Here is a 17,739-nt window from a genome sequence, read left to right as displayed (position 1 = left end):
CGCCGCCCCGGCCCAGGCGGCTTCCGGGGCCCGCGGCGGGGTCCTCCCGGGCCGGAACGTCCACGCCCTCCGGCCCAACGCTGTGGGAGCGCCGCGCGCGAAAGCCTGACGGAAAATCGACAGGGGTTCGCTGCCTGGCACGTCCTGGAGGGAGAGGCAGCCGCACAAGAGATAGTGACATTCCCACAGCACTCAGAATGTCCGCCTAGCTCTTCGAGAAGTTGTCAAGCGGAAGGACCCGACGGGCTCGTGGGAAGGGCAGCTTGGCCGCCTCCTTGCCGGCCCCCAACAGCCAGGGACGGCGCCGCAAAGCATGCCGGGAGTTGTAGTTCGGCGCGGCGGCTGCTAGGACGTCACGTGTAGACGGGAGCGGGTGGTTCAGCTGGCGTCCTTGGGCTGTGTTGCCCAGCGGTTTGAGATCTGCTGACTGTGTGGGGCTGACCGTCGCGGCATGCTTCTGTATTCCCTTGAATTCCTCTTTTAGAGTCCTCAACCAGGGGTGGCTTCCCCAGGGTTGTAAGAGAACTTTGGGGACGTCAGGTAGCTAGGTCATAAACCCAGGGAGTTGACCCCCAACTAGGAGCTCTTGGTCTCCAGCCTGGGTCCACCTGGTGGACGAGGCTGCCTTGTTTGTGCGTGCGTTCACCACGCGTGTTAACACGTGTAGCATTGTGCAGCATTGACCGTTTGTTGGGAACGTCAACATGTCTCTTTGACCACCAGGTGAGAGGTGCTGACACAAAAGCAGGGGGTCCTGCTTATAAATTCATTTTAACAGATTTCGGGGTTTGACTGCTCTCGTTTGCTTGGGAGCCTAGTCTGAATGCGCTTTTTGGAAGATCATGAATGTTAAGAGGAAAAAGGACGGCTGGTCCTATCTCCTTTGCATTGGTTGTATTTCTGTCAGATTTCAGGATTATTTCAACAAATGTAATGAGCTCATAACCCCCAGGGTGACACTGCAAGGCACCGGGATTCGGCGTGGTATCAGGGTAAGGGCTCAGTACAAAACTGGTCGAGAAGTTTGGAAAAAATCATCTTTCAACTGAGTTGGAAAAGCTGAGTGGGAAATGGGCACGTGATCGAATTATCGCACAAGCTAAATTAACATCATGTGGAGACTATATGCACTATAGACTCCGAGGCTAAATCAGCCTTTATAAGAGAACCAGTTGCCTAACTATGATAGCAAAGTGTTTTTCTTCTTTTGACTACAATTAAACCTGTGTTGCTTATGTTTGTTATTCTGATAAAAAAAAATGACAAATGACTGAAAAGAATTTTTATTTGTTATTGAATATTCAATATAAATTAAGTAAAATATGAATTCATGTATTCTGCTCTAACACTATCAAAAGTTTTCCAATTTTCCCATAAAATGACCAGTTTCTAAATATATACATGCTTAATGGTCAAAAGAAGTACAGCCAAAGATTCATGTTTACTTACACGGAGGAGAAGTGATGGCAGAACTTTTTTCCTTACCTAAGTTAAAATAAGTTCTTAGCCCAAGAAAATCAAACTCTAATTAGAACAATGCACTCCAAACAGGAGATAAGCAATGTTACTGTTTTAATAAAAGTTCCCCAAATAAAATATAGAAATTTAAACACATAAAGCATTTCTCTTGTCCAGATAAACTGAAAGCGAATGCCCTGGAAGGTTCTATTAGACTGACTGCAGTGACCAGTCCGAGGCATGAAGATACTTTTTTTTTTTTTTCTCAGAGAGGAAATGGAGTTTTAGTTTCCATCTGTGACCCACAAACAGCCTCCTCAGCCTTGCTGGTCATCTGTTTCCATGGTTACCCAGCCCCTGCTTTGCAGGTGTTACTTCCCACAGAGGACCTGGGGGCTGCCTTCCCTGCACTTCTGGGTGGGTGGTGACCCACATCTCTGAGTACAGAGCCATTTCCCCTCTTTGACTGGTTCCTGTACATCAGCCCTCCATCACTGACCACTTATCCACGCAGAGCCTGCGTTTCATGCTGTTCCTTTGTGGTAGCTTTTTAAAAATCCTCTGAATATATTACCAGTCGCATAAAAAAACACAAGAAAACATGCAAATATACACACAATGACAAGAACCTCCCCCCCCCCAAAAAAACCCCTGACACTAAGGCACAAAAAGAAGGCCACCATCTGTGGACTGGCTCGGCGGCCTGCCTTCTCCAGTGCCCCAGAACGGATCTGAGAAAGGCAGGAAGATGAGTTTGAACTTCATTTAATTTTCTGCCTTTTGCCTAGCCCTGTAAACGTTTTAGAAAAAGGAAGCGCCTCTGAGATGAGACTGGAAGACACGTCCTCACCGCGGGGGCTTTAGGCTGTCGCAGACAAGGTCATGTCATAATCTAGATGAGGCTGAGGGTCCGCAAAGAATCCAGGCACAGGTGCAGGGACAGCTGAAGAGAATGAGGGAAGAGCCGTGTTCTGCAGCCGAGTCACTGCGACATGTGGTGTTCAGCCCAGGCTGCGCAGGGGCCCTCCGGGTGCAAGGCTCAGCTCGGGTGCGTTTGGGTTTGAAGTGGTCACTGAGCAGGGAAGGCTGCGGAAGCTTTGCTCGCTCTGTGTTCAAGGCTTTGGTCGCCTTGGAGGGGAATCGGCTCGGCAGGGGGCGCTGCACGCAGTCTACTTGCAGTCTTCCCCGGATGCATTTGTCTCACCTGTCACTCAGTGGGGAGGCCCAGCAGCTCACAGCTGACGTCCCACAGCCGCCTTGCTATCGTCTCATTCCGAGCCTGGGCTGAGACCCAGGCCACTTGGCAGTCGCTGCAAGGGAAAGAGACAGGGCTGAGGGGCAAGAGTCTGCTCTGGGGCTGGGGATCCCACCCAGGGATCCCACGGCTTCACAGGGCCAGTGTGTCAGAAAAGATAAATGGGAAATGGGTACGCGATCAAATGATCGTGCAAGCCAAATTAACATCATGTGGAGACTATACGCATTATAGCCAATCTCTAGGGCTAAATCAGCCTTTATGATGAGAAACAGTTGCTCCTGGCTCCTGACTTTGGATCTGCTCAGCTCTGGCCGTCGCGGCCATTTCAGGAAGTGAATCAGTGAATGGAAGACCTTTCTGTCTGTCTGTCCACAATAACGCAGACAACGTTCCTACCTGAAATGATTGCCGTTGAGACTCTCGAGCCCTTCTGTTAGGGCGCAGTACAGACTGGTCTGGGCTCCCTGCTGGGGGGTCTTGATGAAGAAGGAGAAAAGCCGCCACATGCATCTCATGGCCGCCGAGTGGCGAATCAGCTCCGAGTTGACCGTGCCGGGGTGCACGGAATACGCCGTCACGCCAGAGCCTGGTGGGGAGCGGGGACAGAGAGAGGGGATGACAGGACTTGATGTTTGCTCAACAGCCAGACAGAACAAACACCTGACACCTGCCTGGGGTAACATGCTAAGCACTGCGCCCAGCCACCTACATCTGGGCTGCAGCAGTCTCAGAGCCTGCAGAGGCTGTGGGCGGATACGCCTCCCAGCAGCTCCTTCCGCAGCTCCGCTCCTAAAGGCTGCTAAGCTTCGGTGGTTTCCATAACATCCACACCCCTCTCTAGTTCTCCTAGCTCTTTTGGATGCTTTGTCTGCCTCTTGGAACAGTTCATTATTGTCTATCCAAATATTGAACACATATGTATTATATATAAAGAGAGAGGAGGAGAGAGGTTCATTTTCATCTAATCTGAAAGGCTGAAAGAAGTCTTCCATTCACTGCTTGATGTGCCTGCCAACAGCCAGGTCCGGGCAGGTCAAAGTCAGGAGCCCAGAATTCACTCTCTCAGTCTCCTACATGGCTGGCAGGAACCCAGGTTCCTGCAATCAGCTGGAAGCTGGATTGCAAGCAGAGCAGCTGGGACTCCAACTGGGCACTCGGCTATGGGAAGTGGTCAACCCAAGCAGAGACTTAACCACTGCACTAAATGCCTGCCTCTCTATCCAAACTTTAAATGTTGGGGCTCACATGACTCAGCATAAACACCTCTTTCTATGAATGTACAGTGCTTGAGGCCAGCACAGTAACTCAATGGGCTAATCTTCCACCGAGTGGCACTGGCATCCCATGTGGGCACTGGCTCGTGTCCCAATTGCTTCATTTTTGATCTAGCTGTTTGCTTGTGACCTGGGAGGTTAATGGAGGATGGCCCAAGTCCTTGGGATCCTGTACCCACATGGGAGACCCACAAGAAGATCCTGGCTCCTGGCTTTGGATCAGATCAGCTCTGGCTGTTGCAGCCATTTGGAGAGTGAAGCAGTAGATGGAAGATTTCTCTCTTCGTTTCTCCACTCCATAAAATCTGCCTTTCAAATAAAAATAAATCTCAAAAAAGAAAACATTTCAATGGATAAACTGAGGATCATATTACTATGAAATATGATCCAGCCAACAAGGCGGACAAGAAGAATGGTTAACTCCGCATGTATTATGTGGGAAAGCTAGAACTGCAGTTTCTCCATGTGTGAAACACAGATATAAATGCATAGGGAAATGAATGGGAAGGGGCACAAGAAGCTGTTGACAGTGGGGAAAAAAAGTGGAAGGGGAAAAGGAGAATAGATGAAGGGAAAGGGTTTTACCTGTCGCTCTATTTTCATACTGTTTGAGCTTTCTACATGACTGATTTTACATGTGACACTTGCAAACACAAGTTGCCAGTTAAAGTACACCAAATCAAGGAAGGTACCTGTCCTGTCCACCAGTTCATTGCCAATGCTCTCACCCAGCATGTGGACCAGCACAGCATGGACGCTGAACGCATGCCTGCTGAGCCCTCTGCCATGCCGGGGTTCTTACCCAGCACCCCAGGCTCACAGCTGTCAGGCTTACCTGGCTTCTGCCCACCTGCTCTGATTCGCCTTTCCACCTCTAGAGGGACCCAGTCCCCTCACGGGGCTGCGCCATCCGGTGACCATTGTCTGCCCTGAGCTGATAGAAGATGGACTCACTGCAGACACAGACCTTATCGGCCAAGCTGAGCACCAGCTTCCTTCCTGGTCCTTTTTTCCAACAGTAGGGTCTCCTGTGCCCGATTCCTTGAGCATCCATGCTGCCTACGCAAGCCCTAAGCATTGCCCAACTTAGATTTCTCTTCTCTTCACTGGAAACCCAGAGCAGGTGACATGCAGGCCCCAGGCTCTCTTCTCATACAGTTTCCTCCAGCTAGTCCCTTGCAGCTGGTAGATCTCCCACTACACAATTCCAAGGTTTAATCTTAATGGCTGTGATGGTGTCATTTCCATAAGCTCAGTTCTGGCCATTATGGCCACCTGGGGAGTGAACCAGCAGATGGAAAATCTGTCTCTTTCTCTCTGTGACTCTTTCAAATAAAACAAACTGTACCCTCTAACTGCTATGGGAGCAGGCCCTGTCCCACGGGGGGGGGGGGGGCTCTGCAAAGAGTTTCCACTTGTATGGCTTTTTACTCTCACCCACTGTCCCACTCCCAGTCTGCACGCCCATACCAGCCCCTGAGCCCACCTTTCAGCCTCCGGGCCAGCTCCCGTGTGAAGAGAATGTTGGCTAGCTTGCTGTGACAATAGGCCAGACCCGCACTGTAGAACTTCTCGCCCTGCAGGTTATGGAAGTAGATCCTTCCCAGGTGGTGTGCCAAGGAGGACACATTGATGACCCTGGATGGGGCTGACTCCTTTAGTGTCCCTAAGAGCAGATGAGTGAGCAGGAAGTGACCTGTGGACAGCAAGCAGAATTAAGAGGTCAGGATCAGAGGGGGCTGTTAGGAGTACTGGGCAACAGGGCTGAGCCAAGGGGGACAGAACTCAGGAAGAAGGTCTTATAACTCCAACTTTTCACTATCTACTAGAGAATCAGTTCAGTGAGGGTTCACGAAAACGGGACCAGCCCAAAGCATGAGAAAGACATTCTACACGGCAGGTCGGGACCGTGCAAGCGTGGAGCTTTATCTTATTCCGCTATTGGTTAACATCACTAACATCACTCTAACTGTGGCTGGCCACAGCATCACTATGGAGAAAAGCACCCCAGGTAGCAAGTTGGAAAGACTGTTTGAAATAGTTCCAGGTCGGGCCTGGTGCAGTGGCCTAGCAGCTAAAGTCCTCACCTTGAACGCGCCAGGATCCCATATGGGCACCACTTCTAATCCTAGCAGCCCCACTTCCCATCCAGCTCACTGCTTGTGGCCTGGGAAAGCAGTCAAGGACAGCCCAAAGCCTTGGGATCCCTGGAGGAGACCTGGAGGAGGTTCTTTGATCCTGGCTTTGGAATGGTGCAGCACCAGCCGTTGTCGTCACTTGGGGAGTGGAATCATCAGACAGAAGATCTTCCTCTCTGTCTCTCCTCCTCTCTGTATATCTGACTTTGTAATAAAAATAAATAAATCTTAAAAAAAAATAGCCCAAGGACACATGTAGTCTGTTAACACAAAAAGTGCTTGGGTTTCACTCGTGGTCTCAGCTTCCAATTGTAACTTCCTGTGAATGGAGACCTTGGGAAATAGCAGGTGATGATTCAAGCAGTTGGGCCCCTCTCCCCACATCAGAGACCAGGACTGAGTTCCCACTTCTTGGCCATTTTAAAATCACCATTTTAAAATGACCAGGACCCGGAGAAGGCCTTGTTTAATTTCTTCTCTTTTAGGCAACACCAAACTATTTGTTGTCCATTCCCACAGGGTCTTATTACGGGCCTGAGGTCCAATTGCTCAGGAAGGAAGGCTCCTTGTGACCCCTAACTTTCCCAAGGAGAACTTCAGGTCCACTCTGGCTTTGGGATGGCACCAGTTTACTCACCCAAGTGGTTGACGCCCATGTGCATCTCAAAGCCATCTGCTGTCTTGGAGTAGGGACACATCATCACTCCTGCATTGTTGATCAGAATGTGCAGCTTCTTCTCCTCTGCCGGGGAAGAGTCGGACACAGCCAGGTCAGCGGTCCCAATGTAGAAACCTCCCCCACCCCCAAGCCGGGGTAGGTGGGAGCAGGACTTCAATCTTTCTTTCAAACCCTCCCCCCTTACCTTATCTTCTTGAGTTTCCCATTATGAGACCTAAGTTGAATCCTATATACTTCCTTCTTTTTTTTTTTTAAAGATTTACTTATTTTTATAGGAAAGGCAGATATACTAGAGAGAAAGTGAGATGAAGAGAAGGATCTCCCATCCACTGATTCACTCCTCAAGTGGCCACAATGGCCAGAGCCAAGCTGATCCAAAGCCAGGAGCTTCCTCCGGGTCTCTCGCGTGGGTGCAGGGTCCCAAGGCTTTGGGCCGTCCTCCACTGATTTCCCAGGCCACAAGCAGGGAGCTGGATGGGAAGTGGGACAGCCAGGACATAAACCGGCACCGATATGGCATCCCAGTACAGGCAAGGTGAGGATTTAGCCACTAGCTTATTGCACCACGCCCAAATCCTGTATACTTTTACTATAAAAGCTCATTTTCAGTTATCAAATGGTCTCTCCAATCTATACAATAGCAGGTAAAGCCATTGCCTGCAGTGCCAGTAGACACTGGTTCAAGTCCTAGTTGTTCAACTTCCGATCCAGGTCCTTTCTAAAGTGCCTGGGAAACCAGTGAAGGATGGCCCATGTGGGCCCCAGCACCCACATGGGAAACCCAGCTGGCATTGGACCAGCTCAGGTCTGGCTGATGTGGCCATTTGGGGAGTGAAGAAAGAGAAGAAATAAAGAAACCCTAAGCTCATGGGAAGACTCCAAGAGAAGAGAAGAAAGGACATACCACCTGGAACCCCGCCTCTTGGGTTCAGATCCCAAAAGAAGCCCATACCTCTCTGTTGGCATCCACTGACTTCTCACGGCTCATTGCCTCAAGTGGCTCAACCACTGACCTCTCACAGCTCATTGCCTCAAATGGCTCAAGGTCAATTACACTCTTATAAGTAGAAGCCATTTTTCCCTGGAAGACCTAGACCTTCCAGTTGTGAGTAGATACGCCTATAGCGTGTGCTATGATTTGCTTTTCAAGCAACATTCCTGGTTTTTGTGTTAACTTCTCATTTCCAAATTCTTCCATCAAAGATGAAATCGCCCAGTGTGGTGGCTTAGCAGGTAAAATTCTCGCCTTGTATGGGCCAGGATCCCATATGGGTGCTGGTTCTAATCCAGCTAGCTGCATGTGGCCTGGGAAAGCAGTCGAGGACGGTTCAAAGCCTTGAGACCCTGCACCCATGTGGGAGACCCAGAAGAAGCTCCTGGCTCCTGCCTTTAGATCAGCTCAGCTCCAGCCATTGCGACCAGTGGGGCAATCAATCAACAGATGGAAGATCCTCCTCTCTGTGTCTCCTCCTCTCTGTATATCTGACTTTGCAGTAAAAGTAAATAAATATTTGAAAAACTGATTAAAAAGAAAAAAATGGAAGAGATCCTCATACTACGTGGGGATATAAACTCAGACACCATACCTGATGTCATGATGGGTACTAATTTTGTGGTGATAACATCTGTGTCTGTCCTGTGAGCTATGTCACATTCCTCAGCTAGTGACCAGGGGCTTATTGTTTAGCTCTTCTACCATAGAGCAGGAGCAGATGGCTCCTGGTCAGTGTCTCTCACATGAGGCCTCGGATGCATTCAGACCCGGTCCTCCAGGGCCTCAAGGCCTCTCTTTCTACCCGGATATGCTTGTTTAGGTCCAGACCTGGGTGCACTGCAATGGCTTTTCAAACCCCGTTTCTGTCTCAGGAGGATGTGCCGTTGGCATAGGTCATGTCCCAGTGGCCGCAGTGAATTCAGCTATGTCTTAAAAGTATTCATATTTTATTCGTCATTTCTACGTATTAGTAGAAAAGGGGAATTTTTTCCTTTTAGCTAAGTCTCTGCCACACTGATCCCAAAACTCAACAACAAACTCCGGTTCCACACTCACCTGCTAGGAAGTTCTCGGCAAAGGCTCGAACCGACTTGGTATCGGCCAGGTCCAGCTTCCGCACCAACACCTGCGGGTTCCCCGTGGTATTTTGGATCTCTTTGGCTACCAATTCCCCCTTCTGCACATCCCGGCAAGCTAAGTACACACGGGCTCCTGGAACCAACATTCCAAAGACAGAAACTGTCAGCTCTGTTTTTGATTTTTATGAAAGATTCACACTGAATAGTATTTCCTACTTTTTTTTTAACCCCTACATATTTACCCTACAGGTATCTATCTACTTGGGCAAATCGGGAAAGAATAAGAAGTAATAGTTACTACATGACAATCATATGCACATCGGTGTATTAGGACCAGAGCAGCAAATCAATGCAACAGTTGGAGAATTCATGCAGTCTCAGACTGGGGAGAAACAGAAAAGCCATGACCATGAAGGGTAACATGACACTGGCAGGACCAAATCAGAAGCACATGAACTTGGGGTTGTCATCATGGCTCAACAGGCTAAGCACCTCCACCTGCCAGTGTTGGCATTCATATGGTGCCAGTTCATGTCCTGGCTGTTCCAATTCTAATCCAGCTTCTTGCTTATGGCCTGGGAAAGCAGCAAAGGATGGCTCAAATCATTGGGTTCCCCAAACCCATGCAGGGAGACCCAAAAGAAGCTCCTGGCTCTTGGCTTCAGATCGGCTCAGCTGCAGCCACTGCAGACAATTGAGGAGTGAACCAGTGGATGGAAGATCTTTCTCTCTGTAAATCTGCCTTTCCAATTAGAAAAAAAAAAAAAAAAAAGTCCAGAACTTGCCTCTCTGTGCCAGGTCTTTGGCTGTCTCCTTGCCAATGCCCGTGTTGGCTCCCGTGATCACCACGACCTTCCCAGGAAGCTGGGTACTGGAGGTACACACCCCACTGGATAGCATCTTTCTGTGGACAGAGAACACAGCAGTTCCTCAAGACCAAACTCAGCTGGGGCTTCCATTAACTCCATGTGTCTTCGGCTCCCAAAGATGAAGTCTGCTTTAGTTCCTCCACTGCAGTCCTTTATTATTTTTTAAAAAAGTGGATACAAGGTGGGAGAAAATGAAACGAGTTTCCGTTCTTGGCTCAAAAACAGAACTAACTCGGTGGAAAAAAAGCAAAGCTCAGAGCCCCTCCATGCGGTACTGTTTCATTCTGCAGGCACCTGACTTTGCTTCTGAGCTCCCCATAAGGCACTTTGGCTTAGGGAATCATGAGACTCAGCTAAGCAGAACGGGCTGAGGCACGTCAGCCTGCCCACACAATTGGCATGTAGAGCTTTGAGAAATACTAATGCAAGCCATCAACTAGAAATTAAGAAGGCTTACGAATCTGGGACAAAACAAGACACTCACCTTTCTCCCTCCCTGCCCATCCCCCCCAATGTTTGAAAATAAGATGAAGCAAGTGTTTAGCCCAGAGGTTATGTCAATATCACAGAGAGCCTGGGTTTGATTCTTGCCTCGGGCTCCTGACTCCAGCCTTCTGCCCCTGTGCACCCTGGGAGACTACGGTAATGGTTAAAGAAATTGAGACCTGGACCAAGTTCCCAGCCTCGCCCCCGCCATCCTTAGTCACTGCAGGCATTTGGTGAGAGGGAACCAATATCTTTCTCCCTCCTCCTCAAATAAATATTTAAAAAATAAGACAAAGGGGACCTGGAACTCAAGGCCCGATTTGCCTAGTTAGCCCCTGTTGCGAAGCACTGTCCATACCACGCTGCTGATCCAAGTGAACAAATGCACGGATGTGAGGGTACTTCAAACCATCCACGGAGGGCTGGTGCTGCAGCACAGCAGGTGCACAGCCACTTAAAACATCAAAATCCCACATCTAAGTGCTGGCTCAAATCCTTGCTGCTCCACTTCCGACCCAGCTTCCAGGTAACGCAGCTGGCAAAGCAGCAGCAGATGGCCCAAGTATGGGTGCCTCGGTCACTCGTGTGGGAGACCCAGATGGAGTTCCTGCCAGGTCACAGCTGGTTGGGAAGTGAACCAGAGGATGGGAGAGCCCTTTCTCTCAGTCTTTTCTTCTCTCTTTCAAATACATGCAATAAACTTAAAAAAAAAGGACCTGCTTTAAGGAAAAAAGTTCATGGGAAAATGAAAGTAAAACAATTTTCATGTATTGGTGCAGAAACATCTGGAAACCAGCTAAGACACATTTCCACAGACTTTTTTGAAGACTCCCTCGTACACACGAGCTGTCTTCAGACCATCCTCTGCTCTGCGATCTCGGGCCAGGAGATGCGATTTGGACAAAAAGCATTTCAGTCTCTTTTCATTAGCCATGGAAGCCACCTGTTTCATGCAAACAGGCTCACAGTGCCCACCCACCTCAGCGACACCCCTCCTCCCAGTTCTGCCCTTACATCCCTTTGGCTTTAGCTCCAGGACCCACAACACAGACAGACCTGTGCATGCACTCCTTGTGACCAGCAGGAATGAGAGACAGAGAGAGTCAATCACACAGCCCAGTTCTGGGGGGCCCTCGTGACCCAGCTTAGCCCCTGGGACACAGCCCCTGGAAATAACCCTTCTCGGTAGAGTCACTCTGAGTTAGGAGCACTATTTTCAGATGAGGCTGATGTTCACCCGATAAGACTTTTATGGCAGAGATAAAAATCAGGGTTTTCATCTGAGTGGCAGCACCGCTGTGTGCCTGGAAGTGAGAGTGGTGTGAGTATTTGGGAAGCAAATACTCCTGGAAAGGGGGGTGCCAGGGAAAAAGAAGGAAAAATAAAAACAGCAGAAGGAGTGAAGGGAGTAACAAGAAATGACGGATCCAGCCATGATCCAGCCAGGCTATATGTTCCCCAGCGAACTCTGACCCCACCCCCATGGGCAAGGCCTGCAGGTCCCTCCGGTCACTGGTCCATCGTCATTCCTGGTGACTTCCCCGGAGCCAATCAGCCAAACCGGCTGCTGGCTGTACAGCTGGCCACCCAGCAGAGGGTCAGCCTTCTCGGGAGACCCCACCAACCCACCCCGCTGCCCTCGGCTGCCCTCCTCCTCGCGTCCAGGTACAGCTCAGATCTGCCTTGCTCTGGCTGCAAAGCCAAAACAGGCTCCTAAACACTTTCCCCTTTTCTACATCGATGCAAATGCAACAGCAATGTGAGAGCAAGAACTGGAAGTCGCTCAGGTCGAGGGCGTCGGGCTTACAGAGAAAACAGTGCAGGGACCCACGTGTCCCTCCAGGAAATTCGCAAAGCTGCAGACCCCCGTGTTTTGAGATCATCTCACTATGGGCTCCCAGGAACAAGAAGCAGAAGGTGCTAACACGTTAAAAAAAAAAAAAAAAAAAAGACGGGTGTAAGGGTTGGTTTGGAGCCACGACCGGTGGAGGCTCGGACTCGGCGTTTAAGACACTCAAACCCCATATCAGAGTGCTTGGGTTCGAGTCTGGCTCCCACCCGACCCCAGCTTCCCGCCAGAGCACACGCTGTGAGGCAGCAGGTGGATGGGGGCTCTGGGGGCTTGGGTCCCTGCCACCCACGTGGGAACCCCGGAGAGAGTTCCCGGCTCGGCATAGCCCTGGTTGCAGCTGCATTTGGGAGAATGAAGCAGTGAACGGAAGAGCTATGCTTCCCTAGTAAATACATATTTTGGGGGGAGGGAATCATCGGAGAATGAAAAGGGGGATCAGGAGCAGCATAAGCAGAATGTCTTGGGCTGCAGCCCCCTCCTGCAGACGCAGGTCCAAGGACCCAGCCTCCTCGCATCCAGGAGAGCTACATTTTGCTTTTAACCCACCGAACTCCGGGGCCTCGCCATCTTGGGAGCCCCCCAAGGGAGCTTTCCTTCCTCCTCCATTCGAGAGGAAAAAATAAAGACGCAAGAATTCATGTCCTTTAGAGGTTTGTCAGGAGAAAGCAATGCCTTTGCACAGACCTGATCTGGGGCGCAGCCACGTACAGGAGAAAGGGGACCAGGAAGAGCAGGAGCAGAAGAGCCACCATCTCCGCGGGCAGCGGCTTCAGCAGACAGATACCCTGACCGGCGCAGCCGACTGTGGCTTCTCCGCCCGACCACGCCCCTATGCAAATAGCACCGCCGAGAGCGATGCCCTATGGGAAATGTAGTCCACAGCTCGGCCGGAGGGACTACAGTCCCTTGGCAGTGAGAACCGAGTCGTGCACCGCCGGACATCCAGAACTCGTGTCCAGACGAGGGTGTGTGGTCACTACGCCAGCGCTCGCTCCCCCAGCCTGTGGTGACGTCTCCCTCTGGGGGGTCCATCTCCAGGGGCCCAAGTGCAGTTCCCACATCGGTTTTCCCCATCCATCCTCACCAGGCAGTTACCGAATTGTTTCTGCTGGAGATAGCCGCATCTGGGCAGTGTTCTGGGGTCGACGGCCCGGGAGGGGAGCCGTTGGGAGTCTGGCGGTTGGTGACGTGCCCACGAGGGGGGACCCTTCCGCACCCCGAATTCCTCTGTCCAATGGAGAGGCAGCGATCCTTGAGGACATTTCCCAGGAGATGCCCTCTGTGACGTGTGTTGTGAATTATGATGGTCGCTGCCATCATGTTCCTGCTGATTGATGGCTGATCCACAGTGCTGCCTACAGTTTTCCTCGTGACTTGGGTCACTGACACTAAATCCCAGGATAGCGGTGCGTTGCTCAGGTTGCTCCGTTTGTTTTGTTTTTTGTTTTTTTGGTTTTTTTGTTTTGTTTTGTTTTGTTTTGTTTTTTGTCACTTCACCAAAGTATTTCATCCTGTCATGAATTAAAGCCATGAATACGTTCTCTGGACACAAGAAAATTTCTCTCACCTGAGGCCCGTGTCCTGGGGAGGCCTGGGCAGGACGTTTTAGCTGAACACCTGGCTGTGAGTCCCAGAACGAGCCCTGCAAATCTTGGGGTGACTTTTTGCATAACTCTTCCATTGGATGGAATGTTCCACGGGTACTCGGAATCAGTGCGTTTTCGAGCCATGAAGGTTTCCTTTGTATGATAGAAATCCCCGTTGTTGTACAGGAGCTAATCTAGTAGTCATCAGCTTTTGACATACTCCTCTGGTTGTGTTGCCTACACTTTATCTAGGACTTGACAACTTGACCAACATCCTTAGTTCAGGGACTCGTGTTTCTGCCTTTCCTGCAGTGTGCAAGGTGCTGGAGTCCAGTGTGAAGCTAGACAGATACTAGCTCTCAGGGAAGACTTTTCAAGATTTATTTATTTGGAAGGCGGAGTATAGGGGGATGGGGCAACAGAGAAGAGAGAGAGAATACCAACAGCTGGTTCGCTCCCCAAAATGGCTAGGCCAGACTGAAGACAGAAGCCAGGAGCTTCTTCCAGGTCTCCTTTATGAGTGCAGGGCCCAAGCGCTTTCTGTTGCTTTCTCAGGTGTAATTAGCAATTAGCAAGGCGCTAGATTGGAAGTGGAACAGCCAGGATTTGAACATGGAATGCCAGCGCTGCAGGCAGTGGCTTAACACACGGCACAATACTTATCCCCCTCAAGATAGATCTTAACCAAGAGACCACTGTGAATAAATCCTGATGAGAGAGCAAAACAGGAAGGTTTGTCAGCTTATACCAGGGAGGTCTGTCATGGTCTAGCGATCAGAAAATTATAGTTGTACTGAGGCCAGAGGCAAGGTCAGACTTTAATGGGCATGAAAGATGCAGGCAAGAGTGCCCTGAGCAAAGAAGCAATTTGAGAAGCTGATGCAGCAGGCCAACTTTCCACCCTGTGGCACCAGAATCTCAAATAGGTACCAGTATGTGTCTCAACTGCTCCATTTCCAGATGGAAAATGGCCTGAGAAAGTAGCAGAGGATAGTTCAAGGTTTTGGGACCCTGTATCTGCACGGGAAACTCAGAAGAAGCTCCTGGCTCCTGGCTCCTGGCTTCGGATTGGCTCAGCTCCAGCTGTTGCGGCCATTTGGGGAGTGAACCAGCAGATGGAAGATGTTTCTCTCTGTCTTTCCTTCTCTCTGTAAATCTGCCTTTTCAATAAAAATAAAGCTTAAAAAAAAGAAAAAAGGGGCCACAGGAGGGCTCAGCATCAGGGAGAGCAGGGCTTGGTGGAACAGCAGGTGATGTTTGTCCAGCCAGAGATGACAATGACAGCAGCACTTAAGTCGTTGATGTGCCAGGTGCTGTGTAAACCTTAGCTCTCTTAGTCACCGTGACAGGACAGTGAGGAAGTGTTTTACAGGCAAGGAAGGTAAGGCACACGGAGGTTAGCACAGTAAGTTAGCACAGTCCTAGTGGCCAACCTGAGCGGGCTGTTCCCAGGCTCTGTGCCTGAACTGTTGAGTCTGGTGGCTAAACGATGAAGCAGTGGGGAGTGCCTGGGACACATCAGAGGGCCTGGCTTGATTCCTGGCTGCTAACATGGACTGTGGGAGGCAGCCGTGTGCGATGGCCCTGTAGGAGACTGGGTTGCGTTCCTGGCCCCCAAGCTCAGCCTTTACCAAGCCCTGGCTATCGTGGGCACTGGGGGAGCAAGTCAACAACAAATGACAGCTCCTTGTTCCTTGTTCTCTGGTGCTCTCTGAGACTCTCTCTCTCTCTGTGTGTCTCTATCCTCCTTCATCCCTCCCTCCCTCCTCTTTATGCCTAACAAAAGAATTATTTTTTTTAAACTGAATCAAAACAAGTTATTTGAATACATCTGTACATTTCTTTATCCACCCAAGCTTTGTATGTAATTTCAGGTGATTTTTTGACACATTGGAGTCATCCCTAGAACTTAAAACTAAAAGCCCCGTACTAGAAGATTGGTACTCTGCCTAGGAAAGCTCCAATATAAAGAACTAGCAATGAACACTGGAGTTGAAGTCGTAATAGCACATACCATATGATGTCATAGAATACAGTAGAGCCACACTATATGGGGCTCCCCTTTCCACCTCTGCGCTGAGGCCTCACAGCTTGATGGAGAGGGCAGAAGTGGCCGAGAAGTAGCTGGGAGGCTGCAAGAGTGGAACTTGCTGAAAGTCGGTGGTTCAGGGCACCAGAGAAGGCTGCACAAGGGCGCACTGCTGACAAACGGCCTGGTGGGGTTCAGCTGTTGGAGGGAGGAGCCAGGCAGCAGAGAAGCTCCATGCACCTGCAGCGGGTTGAACCACGAACCCCTTTCCCTCCTGCGTCATCTGTTGACAATGTTTAGCATTGTGCCAGACCGAGAAGAAACCGGCCCAGGATCTGTCTCTATTGACCAGAAAGATGACTTGGAGTAGAGAGGCACAGGAGGCACACTGGAGAACGCGATGCAGTGCAGTGCATTTGAAAAGTATTACCAAAAAGTAGATGCTTAGAACACCAAAGGAAGGATCTGTGGGGGCCGGCGCTGTGGCTTACCCAGGGAAGCTGCGTCCTGTGGCGCCCTTATCCTATGTGAGTACGGTTTCCTGTCCCTGTTGCTCCAACTTTGTACTCAGCGCCCTGCTTCTGTGCCTGAGAAAGCAGCAGAGGAGGACCCAAGGCTTCGGGTCCCTGCACCCAAGTGGGTGGCCCGGATGGAATTCCTGGTTCCTGGCTTTGGATAATCCAGGCTCTGGCCATTGCAGCCACTGGGGGAGTGAATCAGCAGAAGCCAAGATCTCTCTCTCTCTCCTTCTCTCTCTAACTGCCTTTCAAACAAGTAAATCTTTAAAAGGAAGAGAAGGATCCTGCAGGAAAAAAAAAAAATGTCAACACAGTAGTGTAACAGTTCGAGAAAAATCTTGCGAGACTCCAAGACGAGTGAAATGATTTTTATTTACTTCCAATTGGGCGGCCATCTCTTGCCATGAAAAAGAAGCGCCTTAAGCAAAATAAGAGTGAAGTTTTTATAGCAAGTATCTATGGGAAAGTCAAAAGTTACATGACAGTGAGCAAATATATAAGTGGCAGCTTTCCCCTGATACAAAGCAGACAGCAGGCAATAGAAATTTACAATGCGTAGACTTGGGGTCCTGATCCTATCACTCCAATGCACGCAGTAATGAAACAGCATGCTTGGAAGGTCGCTGTCTTTCCCGTAAGTCCTGAAACTCCAAGATCCTTCCTATCTCTTGTCTGCTTCCTGGTGTTTCATAACAGGATGCTTGTATCTCTTTGGAGGTTCCAGATTTCCAGTACAGTCACCTTTGCAATGAACCCTTTCATGCTAGAGTTCATCAAAATTAGAAAGTTCTGCTCTTCCTATAATTCTAAGATAACCATCATGCTCTCCTTTCCTCTTTCTCAATTTCTTCCTCTTTTTTCTGTAACTTTTGCAAGTACATCATTTCAGTCTGCTCTGTAATCTTAGGCTTAATGCACCACCAAACCACAGTTCCACAGGAGTGCAAGCAAGAGCAGAAAACACCAATCAAATCATAAGATGTCCATTTGATTCCTATACATTTTTTAAAATTCTAAGACATAATATTTATCCTATGAGATTGGCTGAATGGTTTCCAGTTGTTTCGTTTTGTTGCAAAAGACAAGATTTACTTAAAAAAAAAGCTTTATTTATTTTTATTGGAAACTTAGATATACAGAGAGGAGGAGAGACAGAGAGGGGGATCTTCTGCCTGATAGTTCACTCCCCAAGTGACCACAACGGCCACTTGTACGCCGATCCTAAGCCAGGAGCCTCTTCCAGGTCTCCCATGTGCATGCAGAGTCCCAAGGCTTTGATCCATCCTCTACTGCTTTTCCAGGCCATAAGCAGGGAGCTGGATGGGAAGTGGGGCCACTGGGATTAGAACCGGTACCCATATGGGATTTGGGTTTGTTCAAGATGAAGGCTTTAGCTGTTAGGCCACTGTGCCAGGTCCCAAGACTTATTCTTTTTTAGGGCTGAGTAGTATATACACACACATTCTCTTTATCCAGTTAGCTGCTAATGGATATCTTTTTAAGTGATGATTTGAACAGA

General features: G+C 49.6%; 1 protein-coding gene across 3 annotated transcripts; it reads right to left on the bottom strand.

Annotated features, from left to right (window-relative positions):
* Positions 1-2,404: 2,404 nt before the first annotated feature.
* On the bottom strand, positions 2,405-12,871 carry RDH11 (retinol dehydrogenase 11). Of its 3 annotated transcripts, none has more exons than XM_040975408.1 (7): positions 12,772-12,871; positions 9,666-9,784; positions 8,858-9,013; positions 6,766-6,870; positions 5,477-5,686; positions 3,113-3,302; positions 2,405-2,768 (listed from the first exon to the last, which is right to left on the bottom strand). In XM_040975408.1, the coding sequence occupies exons 1-7, from the start codon at positions 12,837-12,839 to the stop codon at positions 2,666-2,668; spliced, it is 951 nt and encodes a 316-aa protein (XP_040831342.1). In that variant the 5' UTR covers positions 12,840-12,871; the 3' UTR covers positions 2,405-2,665. The 3 variants fall into 3 exon arrangements, with proteins under 3 accessions (XP_040831342.1, XP_040831343.1, XP_040831344.1); XM_040975409.1 differs by having other exon boundaries at positions 6,766-6,834; XM_040975410.1 differs by lacking the exon at positions 5,477-5,686.
* Between the last annotated feature and the right edge of the window lie 4,868 nt (positions 12,872-17,739).

Source organism: Ochotona curzoniae, unplaced genomic scaffold, assembly GCF_017591425.1.
Source record: "Ochotona curzoniae isolate NIBS_2020 unplaced genomic scaffold, NIBS_Ocur_1.0 contig_2688, whole genome shotgun sequence".
Lineage (NCBI taxonomy): Eukaryota > Metazoa > Chordata > Mammalia > Lagomorpha > Ochotonidae > Ochotona > Ochotona curzoniae.
This window is presented reverse-complemented; position numbering and strand designations above follow the sequence as displayed.